Source organism: Epinephelus fuscoguttatus, linkage group LG3 (genome assembly GCF_011397635.1).
Source record: "Epinephelus fuscoguttatus linkage group LG3, E.fuscoguttatus.final_Chr_v1".
NCBI lineage: Eukaryota > Metazoa > Chordata > Actinopteri > Perciformes > Serranidae > Epinephelus > Epinephelus fuscoguttatus.
In genome coordinates this window covers 14,474,629-14,494,498 of record NC_064754.1, presented here as the reverse complement: position 1 = coordinate 14,494,498, position 19,870 = coordinate 14,474,629, and the positions used below count along the sequence as shown (strand labels likewise).

The 19,870-nt window shown below is 41.2% G+C and overlaps 1 protein-coding gene across 1 annotated transcript; it reads left to right on the top strand.

Annotated features, from left to right (window-relative positions):
• Positions 1–4,553: 4,553 nt before the first annotated feature.
• LOC125883802 (phosphatidylinositol 5-phosphate 4-kinase type-2 beta) lies at positions 4,554–19,665 on the top strand. Its single transcript, XM_049568389.1, has 10 exons — positions 4,554–5,175; positions 9,847–9,944; positions 11,736–11,832; positions 11,970–12,122; positions 12,581–12,727; positions 14,795–14,833; positions 15,353–15,466; positions 16,747–17,008; positions 17,219–17,322; positions 18,477–19,665. The coding sequence occupies exons 1-10, from the start codon at positions 5,032–5,034 to the stop codon at positions 18,555–18,557; spliced, it is 1,239 nt and encodes a 412-aa protein (XP_049424346.1). The 5' UTR covers positions 4,554–5,031; the 3' UTR covers positions 18,558–19,665.
• The last annotated feature ends 205 nt before the right edge of the window (positions 19,666–19,870 follow it).

Genomic DNA, 19,870 nt, shown 5'->3' with positions numbered 1-19,870 from the left:
ACATCTCTTTGTCCTTGGACGCTCGCAGGGGACAAGAAAATACTAAAACCTTAACAGGCAGAAAAAATGGTAGAAACCTCAGGAAGAGCAACTAGGGAGGGATCCCTCTTCCAGGATGGACAGACGTGTAATAGATGACGTGTGTACACAACAGATCAACATAATACATTTACAGTATCCATAGTCTTGCTTGTTATTATTGCTAGAATTGGTCACATTTGTTGCCATATCAAACAACATATGTTATTTAGCACAAATAATTAAGTTTCAAACACAAACTTTGATCAGGTTTTGTACCTTGTCCGTTCTTGTGTTGGGATCAGCTGCAGACTGAGCGGTGCAGGAAACCCAAAATGCGATGTCCTCATATGGGGACACAGGGTCTCAGGAAGGATATAGGACTATTAATGAAATGATAGATGGATTCCTGTGGCATAAGTTAATGTCTGATCAAATACACAGTTTAAATGTAGACTAGGCCCACAACAACAACTAAAGTGAAATACAAGTTTAAATATTTTCTTCTAGCGTCATGTATCAAATTAAAAATCTGAGACTGGGAAAATCTTTTTGCAGGTAACCCTGCCACCAAAAAAGCAATGTTTATTTGTCCCTCTGCCATAAAAACATGAAAGTAGCAGAAGACTTTTATTGTGGCAATAGAAAAGACATTAACACCATTAACTGATGCAAATAATTGACTAGAATGCAGGAAATAAAGTGTTTAATGCTCATTTTTTTTGGCAGAGGACCCCAAAAACCCTGTTTCTAATGTGAACTTCCTCCCCCCATATTGAAACTACACCTACGGCCTTGAAAGTAGCACACATTTACAGGCATCAAACTACAATATAAAGGGTAATACCAACAATACTGATTAACAATGCTGTAAACTAATGAAGAGTCAGCAGATCCCTGAGGAAACAGGCAACCATCAAAGCTTCTCCGACCCTGTGAGAGCCCTCTGGGGTCAGCTTACAAAATGAATATTTAATGCAAACTATAAGCCCACTGACTTCCACATTTGTGTGAGTGATGTAATCATACTACATATGATGAAAGCGCTCTCTGAAGACTCAGTCACAACACTACTAATGGGGCGGAAATCTGACTCACTGGACATTGGGCGGAGCAAATACGGGGCACAGGGGTAAATGGTGACTGAAGCAAGGAACATACGGGCTAAAAAAAAACTCCCTCGGCCCAGTGGAGGTAGTGGGGGAAAGGAGAATGATGGCTAAGCTATTATCCTTAATGAAGAACATGTCCTGCCCCATGTAGGACACTGACAGCACTGGACAGCTCCCTCAGTGACGGCCTGCTTCTCCCATGGAGAGATACCGCAGGTCCTTCCTTCCTGCTGCTGTCAGACTTTACAGCCAACACTCCTCTCAGTAGTCGACATATCAACAATCATCAGTCGTTTATATTTCCTATGTGTGACAATGGGAAATCAGCCATTCAGCCCTATTTATTTTATTTTTCTGTTTTATGTTGTTTTCTTATTATAATGCTTTGTGTTTCTTTACTTATTGCCTCTTGTTTTCTACTGTCCTATTTGCTGCTGTAACAATTCAAATTTTCCTGCTGTGGGACCAATAACATATCATCTTATTTCTCATTCTTTTGTTCGGTTCAATCGAGCATGTGGTCTCCTAAAAAAACAACAAAAAACAACTGAAAACTATTACAGCAAAATTATTACAAGTGAATTCATCGTGTGTTGTAGTTCTACATTTATGTTGTTTTTGTTTTTAAAAGCGTACACCAGCAATTTAACATCTCATGTCCAAAAAGCTGCAAGACTCACAAGATATATCCTCATGACTAGTGCTGAGTCCCTACAATGGGTCCAGTCTAAAGTGATGTAGTATATGAGCTGACTTTGTCATCTGAAGGTGGAGGGGATGATGAATGGTGAATGGTTTCATGCCTGCCACTGCAGACCCCTATTCAAAGCCAACAAACAACAAATCTGGTTGTTTTACAGCAAGTCATCATTTTATTTCCAGTGGCTTTTTAGCCTCCACATGTGGGAGTTTTAAACGACCTTTTGCTGTGTTTCTGCTGGGGATGATGCCACTGTTCCGACCCTCAGAAAGGTTCATTACTGGGGCGCCAATCAGCTTACCTGGTAGAGCAGGAACCCCATGTGCAAAGGCCATGTCCTTGCTCCAGCAGCTGTGGGTTTGATTCCAAACCTGGCCCTTTGCTGCATGTCATTCCCCCTGATGGACAGTAACCTGTTGTCAGACCAGCACCTGTGGTGGGTTGCCATGGGGAATCACATTGTGTGTGGGTCCCGGGTCTTTTACCCGAAAAAAACATAATCTGATTGACATTAGATGAACCAAGGTGACATCATATTGTGATCTATTATCATAGATCATAGTGGTGGTAGAAGCTATAATAGCTTAGATGTATGACCTTTTATAAATGCTATAGATAGGATCAGATTGTTAATAGGACTTACAGGAGCTCAGTAGTGCACAGACTTGTCCTTAAAGCACTCACACCTCACCTGTTCCCTCCAAGTCTTTAAAACTCTAGTGACACAGAGTCTGTAAGGTCACAGATTTCAGTGTAACAGCTGGTACAGCCAGAGCCGCACCTACCACTGAGGATACTGAGGTTAAAAGAGGGGGGGGCTTATGTAACTGCTTTTAGACTCCATACATCATACATTTAAAGACAGCAGTTCCCCACAAGAAATGTATTCCTAATGGTGTGTACAAGGCTTTTAAACAGTGATTACACCTTCATGTGATAATTTTTCTAATCACTGCAATGTTTGCATTTCATTTCATTTTTTTTGACAGACACAAGTAAGTGTTAAGTATTTTCACTCAGGTTCCAAGTCAAGTCCCAAGTCAGGGCAGGCAAGTCCCGGGCCAAGCCCCAAGTCCTAAACTTTGAGTTATGAGTCCTAAACAAGTCACAATAGGCTCTTCACCAAAGTGCCATTTTAGATATACATAAATCACAAATGCTTTTTAAAATTTGTATTCATTGGTTGAAAGAGGTATGACTGAACTTAATCATAAAAAAGCAGTGCTGACATTGCACTTTCATAGCATATAGCAATAGCTCATAGCACCCACACTAGCTCATTAACAATGTTGATAATAGCCTCAGCCTCTTCCCCTCTTATTTGTGCAACTTCAGATGTCAAATAAGTTGGAAGTTGTTGCATCTCTGTAATTTCTGACCTGTTTTGCATACTGCAATGCATTTTTGTTGACAGCTGCCTTGGTTTTTGTATGTGAACAAAATTATTTTAGTTATCATTTTTTGCAACTGGTACTCAGTAATGCAACATTAGTTCTTCATGGCTCTGTCCTGCAACTTAAATGGATGCTGTTGGAGTGGTTCAAACAAATTGGATCTGACAAATTATTTAATTATTCTTTTAAATAACGCACTTTTTAATCTTTAGCCTTAGGGGAGCGTTTCATGTATATTCAAGTCAAAAGGCTTTTAGTCCAAGTGAAGTCATGAGTCATTGGTATTAATGTCCAAGACTTTTTTGATTTTGTCAATATGAGTCTTAAAACCTGAATGTAGAGGCTCATGCACACCTTCAAAAACCTGTAGACAGGTGCACAGGAGGAAAATGTACATAGGGAAGGAACAAGAAATCCTGCAATAAACTTTATTAGAAAAGCAATGTTTCAGTTGTCAGACTTTCATCGTGTTCAGTAAAAGAATAAAATACATAACGCCTACTGAGTTGAGGCCAACCAGAGGCCATGAGCTGATGACACAATCAATCCCACAATCTGTGTTCATTTGGCCTAATAGAAGGCACCTCCCACCATCAAATATGACCATTGTCATCAATAACTGTATAACTATATAAATTGAACAATATGATGTTCAAAACAATCCATTCAAAACCAGCAACCAACTCAGGCTACAGGTAGATCTCAGGGCAAACAACTAATGTTTGGCCAGCCCACATACACAGCTCCAATATGAAGATCAAAAAGCCCTGATCAACAACATAGCAGAAACACCACAACAGGAAAACATTTTTTGGAGAGTATGAATATATATAAATATAGAAAAAATATGGAACTGAACATACTTTTTAAACTTTGGGTGTAGGACAAGGTTTAAAGTATTGTCAAGCAAAAGGCTCAAGTCCAAGTGAACACACGAGTCATTGGTATTGTAGTTCAAGTCATTTTTGACTTTGTCAAGTTGAGTCTAAAGTCATCAAATTTGTAACTTGAGTCTGACTCCATACCAAGTTTTTTAACTCAAGTCCACACCTCTGAGGACAGGCATATAGATATATGCTTTTGCTTCTGCCTGAGGCTTTTCAGTTATTACTTAGCCTAATACATGTGCTGATTTTGTTAATATTGGTTATACTTATTATATTAAGTGTGATGAATGAATACAGCTGCTACAGCCTCTCAGTCCTCCTGTCTGCGGCTCCTGTGCCCTCCTTGTTCTGTGTGTGTAATCCAGCTGCTGGGCCAAAGTAAGGTGTGGGAACCCCTGCAATTCTCCCGGCGGCCTCCTGGGGGCACTGTTGACTGTGAAGTGCAGCCCAGACGCCATCTTGAGGAGACCCCGAACGCAGCGCTGGTTGGTGACTGACAACAATCTGAGGCGCATCATGATGGGATTACTCACCGACAAATAAAACAGCAGCACAGCAGACTTGTGTTGCAGACTTTAAAGGGAAAGGAGAGGAGCTGCCCGGCCCGTGTTCACCTCCCCAGGTGGCTTTTTTCCCACAGAGAGGTTGCGCTGTTGCCTGATGGCCGGCTAGCTGCTCTCTGGACTCCACCGCGGCCTGCTCGGGAGGAGGAAGGGTGGTGACGGCGCAAAATGCTCTACCGCTGACTCCCAACAAGACAGTTACCTTACCCAGAGACTCCCTGCGAGTTGGACGACGACCACGATGCACTTATAGATTTTTTAAACGCTCTTAACTTTACGATTTTTTTGTTGTTGTGTGTGGGGGCAGTGAGCGACAGTGAGTGCCGTCTTGCGTACCCTGAATTCCCAGCCTGAGACATGTCATCCAACTGCACCAGCGCAGCGCCTGTCAGCGCTAGCAAAACCAAGACGAAAAAGAAGCATTTTATAGGACAGAAAGTGAAATTATTCCGTGCAAGTGAGCCCATCCTCAGCGTTTTAATGTGGGGGGTCAACCATACGGTGAGTACATCTCAAACGTCTCGCTGTGGCTGCTGAGCGGTTTGTTTATGCTGCTGTTTTGATTTAGCTACCATGCTAACACGTTAGCCAGCTGCCCTCATCTGTCAAGCCAGCTTTGATGCTCCCAGTCGGCCTTATAATTTGTCTGTTTCATGGATATTTGCCAAGTGTTTAGTAGTGTGCTAAACGTAAATCTGTTGGCTGACTCTGCTGAGCTGCTCCGTACAGTTTGTAGCTAACCGCTGATGCTTTGATAGCTAGCTTCTTCTTGCTGTGCTTGAAGCGTGCGTTTTGCAGGGATTGAAGTGTGTGTGCTAAACTCTCTGCAGCTGAGAAACGGTTATTAAAAACCAGCATGTCCGCTGCAGTTTGTGCGTGTTCACTCATAGCACAGCGTTACCAGTGTGCCATCATAAATCATGGATGGTGTACTGTTTTGGAGCCAAGTCGTGAGCTGCGGCTGCTGTAGTGCAGGCGAGGAGTGGGAGGGGTGTGACAGGCAGCCGGAGCAGCAGGTTACACAGATTTCCAGCCACACAGCTGCAGACAACAGCCTGCTGCCTATTGTTTAAATAAACCTGATCTGAGCTTGCATTTGCAGCTCCTGTGCCCGGTGGCTGCATCCAAGTGCTGCAGTTTATTCCATCACATCATTTCCCTATAAATAGAGCAGAGAAATATATCACATTCACTTTTGGCTGAGGCTGCCTAGGGCTATGAAAAGCGTAGTGAGGGGCAGATTCGACTCCAGTGATGGATGGAGTGGGTTTGGACCAGCAGCTTGCTCTTGCCAAGTGTGCAATACACCCAGTACCTGTTAGGCCACAAACCCACTATGACACAGTTTGATTGGTACTTGAAAAGCAGCTTCTCAGGTGTGAAAACAGTGACCCAGGGTAGAAACTTTCTCACCTGTTTTCACTGAGAGCTTCTGTCATCTGCATTGTGAGCTCATTGCCACAGTCAGGTGTAATTTTGTTTTCACATCCTTTATTTTTGGCTCCTTCATGTCAGTTAAAGTTCAATGCTTTCCGATTGGCACTGTTGGGATCGTATGGCAGTAAAGGGTGTCTGCAGGTATTTAAAAAGTCTTAACATGTCTTAGATGTGATTAATATTAGATCTTAAAAGTCATTACTCTTACATTTGAATTCACGAGGTCTTAATATCCACAAACATATGAGTTAATGTACCAATCTTTTAATGTCTTTTTGTCAAAATGAGTTAAACTCTTACAAATCTTTAAACCTTCAGCTGAACCTAATATTATCAAAATTTACTGGCAATACATGCCAAAATGTAGATTAACCTAACACACACCAAGTACCATATTCCCAAAGAAAACCTACCTCTGCATGGCACCACATATAACCCTCATACTTACCTGCATTGCTTAAATAAGAAAAGATTGACTGCTCTTGAAAAGCTTTTACATCAAGTGTCTGATATCTGTAGACACCCTGCAGTACTGGTTGGTAAACCGACTCGTCATCCAATCATAAATGTTGTCAGTAATTCATAATAACTCAAAGGTGGGTACCTGCCAAAAGAGCAGGTAGTGACAGCAGCAGATTTGTTTGTGACAGTGGCAAAGCGTTTGTGTGTCTGACGCTGATTTCTGCAACATGTAAGAAGCCCAAACCATAGCTAGCCTGTTAAACGAAATTACCATGTAATGCATACAACCAAGGAATTAAGGAAGCAGCTAATGATATGGTTATCACTGCAGCACATCCAGTATTCAGTGGGTGAACTTTGGCAGTGGGCGTGTGGGTGCAGCACACAGGCCTGGATTGGAGGTGTGGGTGGGAAGCCGATTCAAGACATCAAACGGACTTCTCTTCAAAGTCCTTCCAGTCAGGAGTTGTATGCATTTTTAATCGTGCCCTACCTGTGATGCCGGACGACTTCACTTCCACACAGTGTCAGATAGTGTTTAGATGATGTACTACACAACCTGTTTGATGCTGTTTAATGCCTTGAATTCTTTTTGTATAGTCATGTCAGCAGATAATTGCCCACATAGGTTTATCAGAGCTTCAAGTTGAGGGAGTGTTTGTATTTTACTGCACTGGCCTTTCACTGAGCCCATTCAGCATTATTAACTGACACTTTTATGATAACAGAGCCTGATATTTATAGAGGCAACTGCATGTTCATATTTAAACTTGTTAAAAACTCAATAAATAATGTTTTCATACTTTTTAAAGTCAAACATCACTTTTTGATTCATTAAATTCACTACGCACATCTGAGTTCATGCAACTAAAGCTACAGTTGTTTCGTTTTTTATAATAAATAACTTTGTCACATTGTTTGAAACTGTCCACACAATTGTACACGAGGCATATAATCTGTGAAAAAAATCATGTTCCTCCTCCTCATCATAGCTCGAATGGAATTTGCAAGAATTCATCACGTGTGAACGAAAACATGAATCGGCGCTGAGCAGTCAGTGACACAGCTGTTAGTCTTTTCAATCACTGCTCATGAACTGCAAACAAGGCAGCACTGATCAAAAATGAATCACTGAACCATCGTCATTTCTGGCCTCAGGTGTTTCCAGAAACATATTTTAGTGTACTGTTTAGCTGTAAAATGAGAAAGTTTGTGACCTGGCTGCCATGTGGAAAACATTTGAGCCAAAACGAAGCGCTGACTGGAGCAAACTTTTTCGTTATGTGTCTGAAAACATTTGAGGTGAGAAATAGGCAATGCAGTAACACAATCCTGATTCATGTTTGATCAGTGTAGCCTAGTTTGACAGTAGTTCACGAGCTGTGACTGACATGATTGACAGCTTTGTTAGAGACTCCTCGGCCCTGATTTGTTGTTTTCGTTCAGCCACAGTGGATTTTAGCAAATGCCATTAGAAGCACTATAAGAAGGAGGGACATTATTTTTTCACAGATCATCGCTCTCATGTACTACCATAGCTAAGTCACCAACTTTAGCTTTAACAGGCTTCCACTAGGAAGCTACCAGACCAGACGTTTTCTTTTTTGAAAACTTTATGTACTCCTAATGTACAAACAACAACCATTTTAAGAGTTTTTTGACATAAATAAGATTTTTGCTGTTATTTATATTATAAATATGGAAGTAAAAGCCTGGACACATATGATATTTAAGTCAGGTAGGCTGTTTATGAACTCATATGGGTGTTTGTGCTTAATAAATATTGTGCCAAGTAGCTGTTGCACTGGTAAGAGCAGCACATTTTCATTGCATTAACTTTAATGCACCATCAGGAGTTTGAGTTGACTTTCAAAATGAAAAGAACGTGCAGTAAATTACAGCACTGCCAGGACTGTGTACTGCCCCTTGGCCACCCTTTTAGTTCATCCATTTTTAGTACTTCATTGTTCCTTAAAAAAAATACTTCACCCACAAAAAGAGTGTTTTTACATCAGTTAGTTACCGTCTGTTACCCTGAATTTGTGAAGAAAATGTTTTTCTCATATGCCTCTATGGTGAACGAAAAATCCAAAAAAGGCAAGCAATCTTCATGATTGGGGGACCACATTTAACAGCAAAACTATATCAAAATATCCATTTACAAACACTCACACAACTCCTGCAGTATAATCCAAGTCTTATTTATCCAGTTGTATGCTCAGTACTTCCCAAATTCATTTAAAATGTGACATATAAAACACTCTCACCTAAGAGTAACGCACCCTTATCCTCTGTGCATGAGTCTGTTTGTACTGACCTGTTTAAAATTGTAAGGTTTTAGTGAAAATGCACGTGTTTAGGAAGTGCTGAGCATACGCCTGGATAAATGAGACTTGGATAACACTGCAGGAGTTGTGTGAGAGTTTGTAAACAGATGTTTTGACACAGTTTTTCTGTTCTTAAATGCAGACCTTGGTTACTTCAATTCATTAAGAATTATTGCCTCTTTTTTTTTTGGATTCTCCGCTCACAGTGGAGGCATGCGCGAAACGTAGAGTTTTTTTCATGAATTCAAGGTAACACGGGGCGAGTAACTGATGTACAATTAGTCGTTTTGTGGTTGAAGTATTCCTTTAAATGCTGTCGCACTCTTTCTCCCTGGGGTAGTGTTATCTCTGCGGTCTTTCCCCCCAGTTTCTCTTGCATGGCTGTTTACTTGATAATCTGCAAGGAGTTTTCTGAAGTCCACCAGCGTGAGCTTTTGCCCTGGATGTGTGTCAGCAGATAAGATTGGACTCGGGGGGTTTAGCAGCAGTAACAAGAAAAATTGTCAGCCTGCTCTTTGGTCCCAGAGTTAATGATTGCTGCTGGTAAACACTCACAGAGATTTGGCAGAACGTGTTTGGGGTCACATGAAACTGATGATGCATATTGTTTTTGGATAGTGAAGCGTGTTACAGCTGTTTTACTGATCAGCATGTGCTGTACCTGAGGCCAAAATAACATGTCTATACACATATTTCTCAGTTTTATGTTAATGATAAAATGTTTAAAGCACATCTTGATTTGCACGACTGGAACTGTTGCACAACAGTTGAGTACATTGTGTAGGAGTCTGTTTAAATCATAATTTCAAACTGTTATTGAAATTGCATATTGCTGCTTTGATTTCTTGTATCACTGAAATAACACAGTCTGTTAGTTTGCCTATCAGCTTTTTCTTCTCGCCATCAGGCTCTTTTCTGATCTCTCGTTCTCACTTCTCTCCCTCAGATTAACGAGTTAAGTAATGTGCCTGTACCAGTAATGCTGATGCCAGATGACTTTAAAGCCTACAGTAAGATCAAAGTGGACAACCACCTATTTAACAAGTAGGTACATCACAGCTTATGCACTGTCAGTGCAGTCTGTTAAGGCCACAATCTGTTGTCCATGTGTAAACAAAAAGGTCAAAGGGTCAAAATGACTGACAGATAGTTTTGTAAAGTGATGGCATTCTGTCGTTGCTCAAATGCCCAAATTACAGATATATTCAGTCACATATCTGCTGATGGGGTCAAAAATGACAGATTGTGCCTTTAACAAATCTTTGCATTCATCAAATCCCATAACAATAAGAATTCACCTTCTCTGAATGGCTTGATATGTGTCGTGTCCAGAATGAATGTCACCATCCATATTGTGACAATAATTTAGGACGCATTCACACTGGCGCTATTTGGTCCACTTTAAAAGAACCCTGGTCCCCTTCCACGGATAGTTCGGTTCGTTTGGAGTGGTGTGAACGCTCATTCGAAGTCTGGTGCGGACCAAACAAGCAAACCCTGGTCCACTTGAAAACTGGGGGTCTCGGTTCACTTGCAAGAGAACCCTGGTGCGGTTCGCTTACAGTGGGAAATGCAAACGGAGTATCCAGCAAACCAAAAAGAGGAAGTGGCGTAGAGCGCAGTGCGTTTTGGGTAGAAAAACAATAAAGCCAACAGCAGGAAGCGGGAGAAGCAGAGGTAAAAAAAAAAAAAAAAAGAAGAAGTTGGAAAATGTCTCGTGGGCAGACATAGTGAGGAGATGCATAAATGCATAAATTTGGTGTTTCTCCATTGTTTTTGCGGCGACCATGCCGGCTGAAGGGGATGGATTTCCGTTTTTGGTCCTGGCCAATCGTTGAGCCAAGTTTTCTTCTTCCTCGTGCTTTTTTTCCTTCCTGGTCAGTAGTCGTTTCAGGCAACACCGCCCACAAACAAGCAGCTGTTGTAACTGTGTGATTTTGCCCAGGTGGTTTAAAAAGTGCAGTGTGAAAGTGAACCAAACCAAACGAAGGTGTGACATTTTTTGGCATTCCCCGCCCAATCGAACTGAGTCCCCCGGACTATCCTGGTGTGAATCTGCCCTTAAACGAAACTCTGGTATTTTTCAAGCTGGATACTACTTTCCCGTAGTTTTGTGTCAAAGTAACTTGTCAGAACAACAATTTTTGAAACTGGTTCAGAATTTAGACTGAGTTCTGCAGCCGGCAGCTGTGAAACAGGCCCTAATGTCACTACTCGGGGCAGGTACACCCCATCAATTTGTGTCCATTAAAAGTGTGTTCTTCTCCACTGACAGGCTCAGACTGTTATTTTAAATGGCTTACAACATCACGTAAAGGACCCCACAGAGAAATTAAAAGTTTTTTTTGTGCCTTTTGGTTGATTTGATTTGTTTGTGTCCAAGTCTCGCTAAAGGAGAAGTCTTGTTTTGAAATCTTTCACTATTTATGAATGACTTGGAGTTTGATATTCAGTAATCCAGATTTATGTATTTAGGTATTTATTACTTTAACTCAGATGTTCAGTTTAACAGTTATTTTCTAATAAAGTCAACGACTGTTCATTTCTGAATCAGCTACTGGCTTTTTCCAGCTCCAAAATATTGTTATTATATTGGCCTTAAAAATCCACTCTTGGTCGACCTCTAGTTAACAGGAAAAGGAACGCAAAGATGTAAATGTCAACTCTGAACTGTATTATTGTCTGTTCAGGATTCAAGCAACAGCAGGAATAAATGTAAAAATCAGCAAGCAAATAACATCAGTCAGACTTCTCCCTCATTTCCAATAATGAGCCTCCTGAGCTCCTGCTGGTTGCACTGATTCTCTGTGTGTCTCTCCATCTCTTCTCTGTCAGAGAAAACCTGCCTAGTCGCTTTAAGTTCAAAGAATACTGTCCCATGGTGTTCAGAAACCTGAGGGAGAGGTTCTGCATCGATGACCAGGACTACCAGGTGAGTCACCCATGGTTAGAGGAAACAAACAAACTTTGATTAATGACATGGAAATTATTTTGACATGAAAGAGTTCTTCAGAAGTTTAAAATGTCTACTTTGAAGAAAGACTTTAAGTGTGTGTCTTTTTTTGGCAGAACTCTCTGACAAGGAGCGCCCCACTCAACAGCGACTCCCAGGGTCGCTTTGGCAACCGCTTCCTGTCCAGCTACGACCACCGTTTTGTAATTAAAACAGTGTCCAGTGAGGACATCGCAGAGATGCACAACATCCTAAAGAAATATCATCAGGTAGAAGCCCTGCATACCCCCACACGGGACATACAGAGACAGACAGCTGGCAGAATCACTTTTGATCCAGTACTTCGATATCTGTATTAGGGATGTCAGTTTAGGTGAATTTTGGTTTCGATAGCTTGACACCCATTAACTGGCATTCATTAACTGTATGTGGTAAAATGTTTGGTAAGAGTATTGGTGCTTTCCTACGGTATTTAATCTGTATTCCCTGTTTATATAGATGGAATATAGGAAAGAAATTTAGGAGCACCAGTCCGTGAGATTAAGATCTGCCTCCTCCATCTGAATCTGAAGCCACTGGTGCATGTAAATGATGCAGAACTGTTGAAATGATATGGCTGTAGAGTCGTGCTGTGTCCAGTTTTAATCAGTTTTCATACTGTATATTTGATTCCCTACTCCCACACTTTCTGTTACACTCTCTGCTTTCCATCCCTGATTGTCTCCAGTTTATCGTGGAGTGTCATGGCAACACGCTGCTCCCTCAGTTCCTGGGCATGTACAGGCTAACCGTGGACGGGGTGGAGACGTACATGGTGGTGACCCGGAATGTATTCAGCCATCGCCTCACTGTTCACCGCAAATATGACCTGAAGGTAAAACATGTTGGTTTACTACACTACAACAACATGTGTCAACCGCCCACAAACGTTTGTCAGGATAAATCATGAACACACAACTGAATAGTGCAAGCACAAGAGGTGGAAGAAGTACTAGAATATTGGTACTCATGTAAAAATTTACTTAGTAAAATTAAAAGTAGGTCAGTTAAAATGTACCCTGAGTACACATTACTAGGTTATATTTTTTAAAGGGAAATAGGAGGGAGGAGACCAGAAAAATCAAGGCTCAATAGCCATCGCACTATTGTAGAACATGGGGATGACTGATTGGTTTTACTGAGGCGTCCGCAGTCGGCCCTGAGTGGCAATATATTCATATGAAAATTAAAGATAAGGGTGAGAATTACAATTCTGCCATCTTTAATAAAAGACTATAAACAAATGCCTACAATATTAAAACGTTTTAGTGTCAGCCGTCATCCATTCAGATGTACTCAAAGAGTCCTGTGAGACTGAGTGCACTCAAAGAGCACCTGAGCGGGCACTATTCCTTTATTTCTAGCACCGTCTGCTGTAACCACCCAACACTGTCTGCAGCTTTAGTTACGCTGCACATGTGTCACACCCCTTAGCTCCCATGAGGTCAAAGACCATGGGTACGTCCCAAGTCTCTTATTTGTCATTTCCCCACTCCTCGATCCTTGCTTGAACTTGAAGCCGTTCTGTTGCACCGCACTCTGAGGAGCAGCAAGAGATCTCTGAGGAGCGACGAGCGAGGACATGCGAGAGCAGCTGTCACAGAAGTGTTTAATCAGCCAATACGCCCCCGCATTGTATTGATTGGACACAGCAGCTGATGGACTGATATGATACAACTCATCATACTGGAGTTTCATACCAGAGTGAAGACAGATGAGAGATTAAACTCAAGTGTATCACTCCCAAGTTTGATATTTTATTTTCTGATTCACCATCTTGTTAATAAAAACAGCTGGGTATATTGTAGATCTGAACAACAGAAGGACCACAGACAATTTTCTTTATAAGAAAGATTTTTCTTTTCATCCTCCATTAACCTTTATTAGTTTATTGATCCAATGATGGTCAGAGAGAGTCTGTCTGTCAGCAGGAAACACTTCATACATCATTTATCGTCATTTCCATTCAGTCCCACATGAGGCTCATAATTCCTGAGCGTTACAGAATTTCAATTTTCCCTGAAACATTTAGCCTAATAAATAATTTCCAGTGCTCAAAAGATACTTCATTTATATTCTAGGTTATTAAATAATGAATTCACTGTCCGACTATCAATAAATACAAATGCAAATAATGAGTCAGTCATATAAATGAAGGCATTCTGTTCCCCTGAGCAGGATACAGTAGAGTATAAATACATATACATGTGTGCAGACATAAACTCCATCAAGTCTCTACAGCTGTTAATAAAGCCGACTGGATCAGCTGCCACTGTCAACAGAAAAGGACGGCGCTTAACACGACATGTTGTTTCTCTAAAAGCATATTTCCTTGTTTCCTCTCTCCTCGCATGGTTTCCTTGCATCTCTTCATGCATCCTTGGCAGGAGAGACTAAGTTGCAAGTGGATGCAATTTAAGAGACCCCATTTCCTAGCATTCATTTAAAAGCATGCCACCCAGCTGTCTGTGATTGAATTGCATTATGGGTAATGCAGGCACATGGTTTTAAGACATCTCTGTTTTTTGGGCACGTCAGTGAATTTAAGCGGGGAAATGTTCATACTGTCCTTGGGTAATTTGCAGGAGATGAGAAACCCAACTCATCAATAAAGAAATCTGAGTTTGTGCTGAATATTACAGCGTACAGTTTCCAGTAGTTGTGAACACAGTGAGCCAACTGCCTCCTTACTCTCCCCTTTAAAAAAAAAAACATCCTTCATAGCGTAAGCTTCTACTCCTGCCAAGTATTCTCTGGAGCACACAACCTCGCCTCGTCAATATTGACAGTTTAAAAAGAAGCTGTCTGAGTTAAAGCCGGTAATATGCTAACAATGCCTCTGATGTGTCTTCAGCTGCTTTCAATTAATTCTATTTTTGTTCTTATTTTCCCTCATTTTTAGGGTTCGACGGTCTCAAGGGAAGCCAGCGACAAGGAGAAGGTACGTTTTATTTCTGTGCGGTGATGGCTGCTGACATGATGAGACAAAAATAAACGCCCTTAGCTCACCCCAGAGGCAAACTTTCAAAGACAGCTAAATTAAGGAAGTTTTAAATAAGCAGATGTATTCTGGTACGTGAGCAGATGTGTTCGAGTAGTTTCTTTTTTGCTGGCCTCATGTGATCAGTGTGGAATACTCTGCTTCACTTGTTTTCTTTAGTATGTGTTGTAGACCATTATTCTATCTGAGTTGTTGGAACTGGACTTTCTCTCAGACCTGTGAGACCAGACATCATTGAAGGACCACAGAATTCAACCTCTGTGTATTGACCATAGTATTACACTTCTACAAGTATAAATCTTGCCTCTATTCATGCACCTAAATTCTACAGTTGATGCAGTTTTGACTCCTTGACCTCAGTACCAAACAAATCTGAGGATTAAAATTCAGGAAAACTTAAGTATTGAGTTTTTCATTCCTGCGATTGTTTTATACCAGAATAACTTTCCCTCACTCCAGGCTAAAGAACTCCCCACCTTTAAAGACAATGACTTCCTGAATGAAGGCCAGAAGCTGCAGATAGGAGATGACAACAAGAAGTACTTTTTGGAGAAGCTAAAACGGGACGTAGAGGTAAGAAATACATCCAGTTTTTCAGCCAGGCTGTCATTGCATTACAAGCAAATGTGGCCAAAATCTAACTTTTTTTTTGCTCTCATGCTTTTCGGAGTAGTGTGGACACAGAATTCAGATTTTTGTCCAGTCAGGTCTGAGCCACTTTCTTATGTGGTCCTAAATCAGATGTCCAACATATCAGATCACTGGCCATGCAGCTGTAGTGACAACGGTCACATCAGGATTTATGGTTTTTCCATGGCGTCCTTACTGTGAATACACAGATCACTCACCATACAGCGTCGGAGCATTCTGTTGAAGCTACAGAATGCTGCCGTAGCCATACCACTGCTGCAGTAGGCTGCCAAAGATTGGCTTAGACATGTATGGCTGAATCTCTCTGATGTTTCCTTTGACCTTTACATAGCTATTCTGATGCACACTGCTCTGTCTTGGCTCAACCGAGCACAAGCAGAAGTGTTGGGTGGGGCCGAGGCCAGACCCTGAGTTTTCCAGTGAGAGACAAAAAGTAGATGTGCTTTGAGGCCCATTTTTCTTTAACTTTCTATGTAGGGAAAACCATGATAGGCAAAACATTAAAGGGGAGCTGTGCCCATTTTCAAAATTCATACATGTTTATATTGTTGGTAAATGTGCACAAGTCTATCATAAATCCAAAAACTAGAGTGCTAAAACTGAAATTTGTGATGTCATCAAGTGACAGTCTGAAGCTGCTCCTTAGACAATGAATTGGGAATGATGTTATGGATGACACTGAGAGCACCCAGGGGAACGTTCTGAGTATATGGGTACACTTTTATGTTTCAGAGCGGAGAACACTACAATAGAATACATCTCATTCGGGTATAAAAAAAATCTGACTCCCATTCATTGTCTGTGGAGCAGCTCCAAACTTTATACTCTATGACATCACAAGTCTTAGACTTCCCTCTCGGGGTTCTTCTTTGAGAGAGAGTAGCTCGTGTTCACAAATATTGACTTAACTTTCCTTGGCCATTGAAATTTAATATTGGAGCTTGTAATTAAAGTGGTGGTTCCCTTTAATGACTCAAAATAGCAGATGACCTTCAGTTTTGGAAACCAAAAGCTGATGCCTCATCGCCAGCCTGGCAACCGCTTTTAAAAGTTGAGCCCTGCATACTTTATCTGAAGCAGCTTAAATGATTCATTTGATGCCTGTCATTACGAGGGAGGAGTTCAAAGTGCAGATGTGACAATGAGAAATTCCAAACAATGTGGCACATGTATTCAAATATTGTGTTGTCTGTGTGTGTAAGTTCCTGGCCACCCTCAAGATCATGGACTACAGTCTCCTGGTGGGAATCCATGATGTGGAGCGGGCAGAGCAGGAGGAGATGGACGTGGAGGGCGTGGGAGAGGAGGAGGAGTACGAGAACGACGGGATGGGCGGAGGCGTGCTCACCGGCTCCTTCGGCACGCCTCCCGACAGCCCTGGAAACCCTCTCAACTGTGGAGGATTCTTTGGCCCCGGGGAGTTTGACCCCTCTGTGGACGTTTACGCAATCAAGAGCCAGGACAGTGAGAGTCGTCTTTGACATCCATCTGACGTAGCTGTAGTTTTAAATGAAGCACTGGCAGCTGATTAGATAACTACATGTATGCCAAAGAAGAAGAAAATAAGAAGCATAAGAAATAAGATTTTTTTTTATTTATTTAGTTTTACATTTACCTTAAATTTATGATTTTCAGATGACATTAACACCTCGTAATGCGTTTCTTTTGTGCTAGGTGCTGTGAAGAAGGAGGTTTACTTCATGGCTATCATCGACATCCTCACGCACTATGACGCTAAGAAAAAAGCTGCACATGCTGCCAAAACTGTGAAACACGGGGTGAGTGTCAAGATCACATCATGATCCATCAGTCTATGGCTACACGTGAAAAGGGCAATGCCCCAAAATGTTATTTATATAACATTTTAATTATTTAATAAGGCATTTAAAGTTAAAGTTTCATATAAAGTTTCATATTAATTTAATCATTATTAAACTCAATCCAGTAATATGATGAAATGTTCAATCATTCTTTTTTCATATTTACAGTTTATTGTAGTTCATTGTTTTTTCAACTTCCTCTTTGCTTAAGTCTGTTTTTATTTCATTATGGCACGTTTGATGACAGTGGGAGGTTTCACCAATGGTCCGTCCCCTTTCCCACCTCCCTTCAGGAGTTTGCAGGCTCTTTTTGGAATTGTTGCAGCCTTAAATTTCTGATGTCACAGCAGCTTTCTAAAAAATAATTGTGATGCATGTTGGGTTTTTTTGCAATTAAATTGTGGGGGTAAGTGAAACATACAGTTGCAACACTATCATAGATTGGAAGCCTGTCACTACTGTTGCAATAAGCAGTCAGTCATTCGAAGCAGCGCTGATGGATTGTCTCTGTGAGCACTCTCCTCCTGCTCTGTCTCTGTTAACACAAGCTAACACAACAGCAGCGGCTAACATCCCACACCGAGCTGTTAAACGGTCCCAACAGTCTCACACCAACACTGAAACGTCTCCACCCTGTTGTTAAACCTGTTAATAAATGCTGGGTAATGTTAGTCGTGTGATACTAACACACACAGTCGTGTCACCAGGAGCAGAGGTCACACCCTCGCAGCAGTAGACGAGGAGGGGCTGAGCGAATCAATATGCTGCCAGCAGCTGTACAATGAAATGAGATTTTACCCATTTTAAATAGTCAAATATTCAGATAAATTGTAATGATTACATAAAATTGCAAGGTCAGAATGTAGAATTCAGAGGGTTTGGTTGAATTGATGCGATCACAACATCCTGGAGGGACTCTTTCAGTCAGTTACATGTGCCCTGAGCCTTGCAGCAGGCTGACCAACTATCAGCCTGTCATAGGACCCCTGGAAGTGCATTAAGTCCATATAATATATAAATATAATGGAAATCAAAGGTATTAATGGATTGATTTTTCATGAGTGTTGCTCCATCTGTCTAATTATCTGCCTTGCTGTTTGTTTGTTTTTCAGGCGGGGGCCGAGATCTCGACAGTGAACCCGGAGCAGTACTCCAAACGATTCTACGAGTTCATGTCCAACATCTTATCATAGACTCATCTCCCATCTCCCAGTCCAGCCACTCACTTCCTGTCATAGATCTGTCAAATGCCACGCACTTACTTCTCTTCTCCTCCACCTCAGTGTAGGTTCATCTCCCCCAGCCTCTCTACTACCATTAAAAAAAAAAACTACCAGTATCCTCCCACAGCCAGCTCCAGTCTGGTGGAGGAAGGATGCACCGAGCCTGTTACACAGTTCAACACACCACCACCACCACCGCCGCCGCCGCCGCCTCCCCGGCTCCCTTCTCCACTGCAAGGAAAACTCGTGAAACCGCTCACTGAATTCGGAACTACGTCCTGATAATCTCCCTGTTCTTTTAAAAAAAAAATTCTGCTTCCCAGTCTTTCTCAGCCACCTTGTTACTCCTCACGCCAGCACGGAAACTGTCTCACTAATGCCTTGAACAAGTGTGTCAGCTTCAGCAGTTAACAGTCCGTTAGTACAGTCTCTTTGGTTTCTGTTCATGTCGTTGTTGTTCCTATGATTTCTATTAGACACACACACACACACACACACACACACAGATGTAAACAACTTGCACAGATGCTGAATGGTCAGATTGCATGACAAACTCTTTGACAGTCACCATCAGGCTTCTCTCTCAGTAACAACAAAAGAATTAAACCTACTGCTGACAAATTGGAACGACAGGATAAACTCATTAATATATAATGGTGTATTAAGTAAATGAATGCAATATCAAAAAATGCATGGCTGATGTGTACATGAGACTCACCAGTAAGTTGAAACATCAAACCACTGAACTTAGCATCTGAGTGTTATGACTAAAACAACAAAAAAAAACCTGAAAAAAAATTGGTGTTTGAATGTTACGTTGCCATATTGTTTTTGAATATTTTTGAAATTTTAACCGTGAGCTTGGTGGAGGTTGGTCTAAGAAAAAAAAATTCACATAAAAAAGGGGAATTCTGCAGCAAATACTTGTTTTATTACCATAAGGATCATTTTTATATCTTGTTTACATTAATGTAGCAATTTTGTGTTTGTATACAGTATTGTTTTGTTACCAACAGACATTAGAAAAAAAAGGTTACTTGAAAATGATTCATTGCATATTAAAGGGAGTTTTATCTTGTTTTTGTTGTTCGGCTTTGCTTATTTCGTCAGTGACTGTCCCTAAAACGCTTGTTAAACAGTTGGTACACAAAAATGTTTTTATTTGGGTCATGTGATAACAGCTGAGCTATCTCTGTGGCAACTGGCCAGACTCAGTCTACGAAGGAAGACAGTGAGATGCTGTCAAAAATCACCATAAAACATCTCATTACACAATTCTAAGG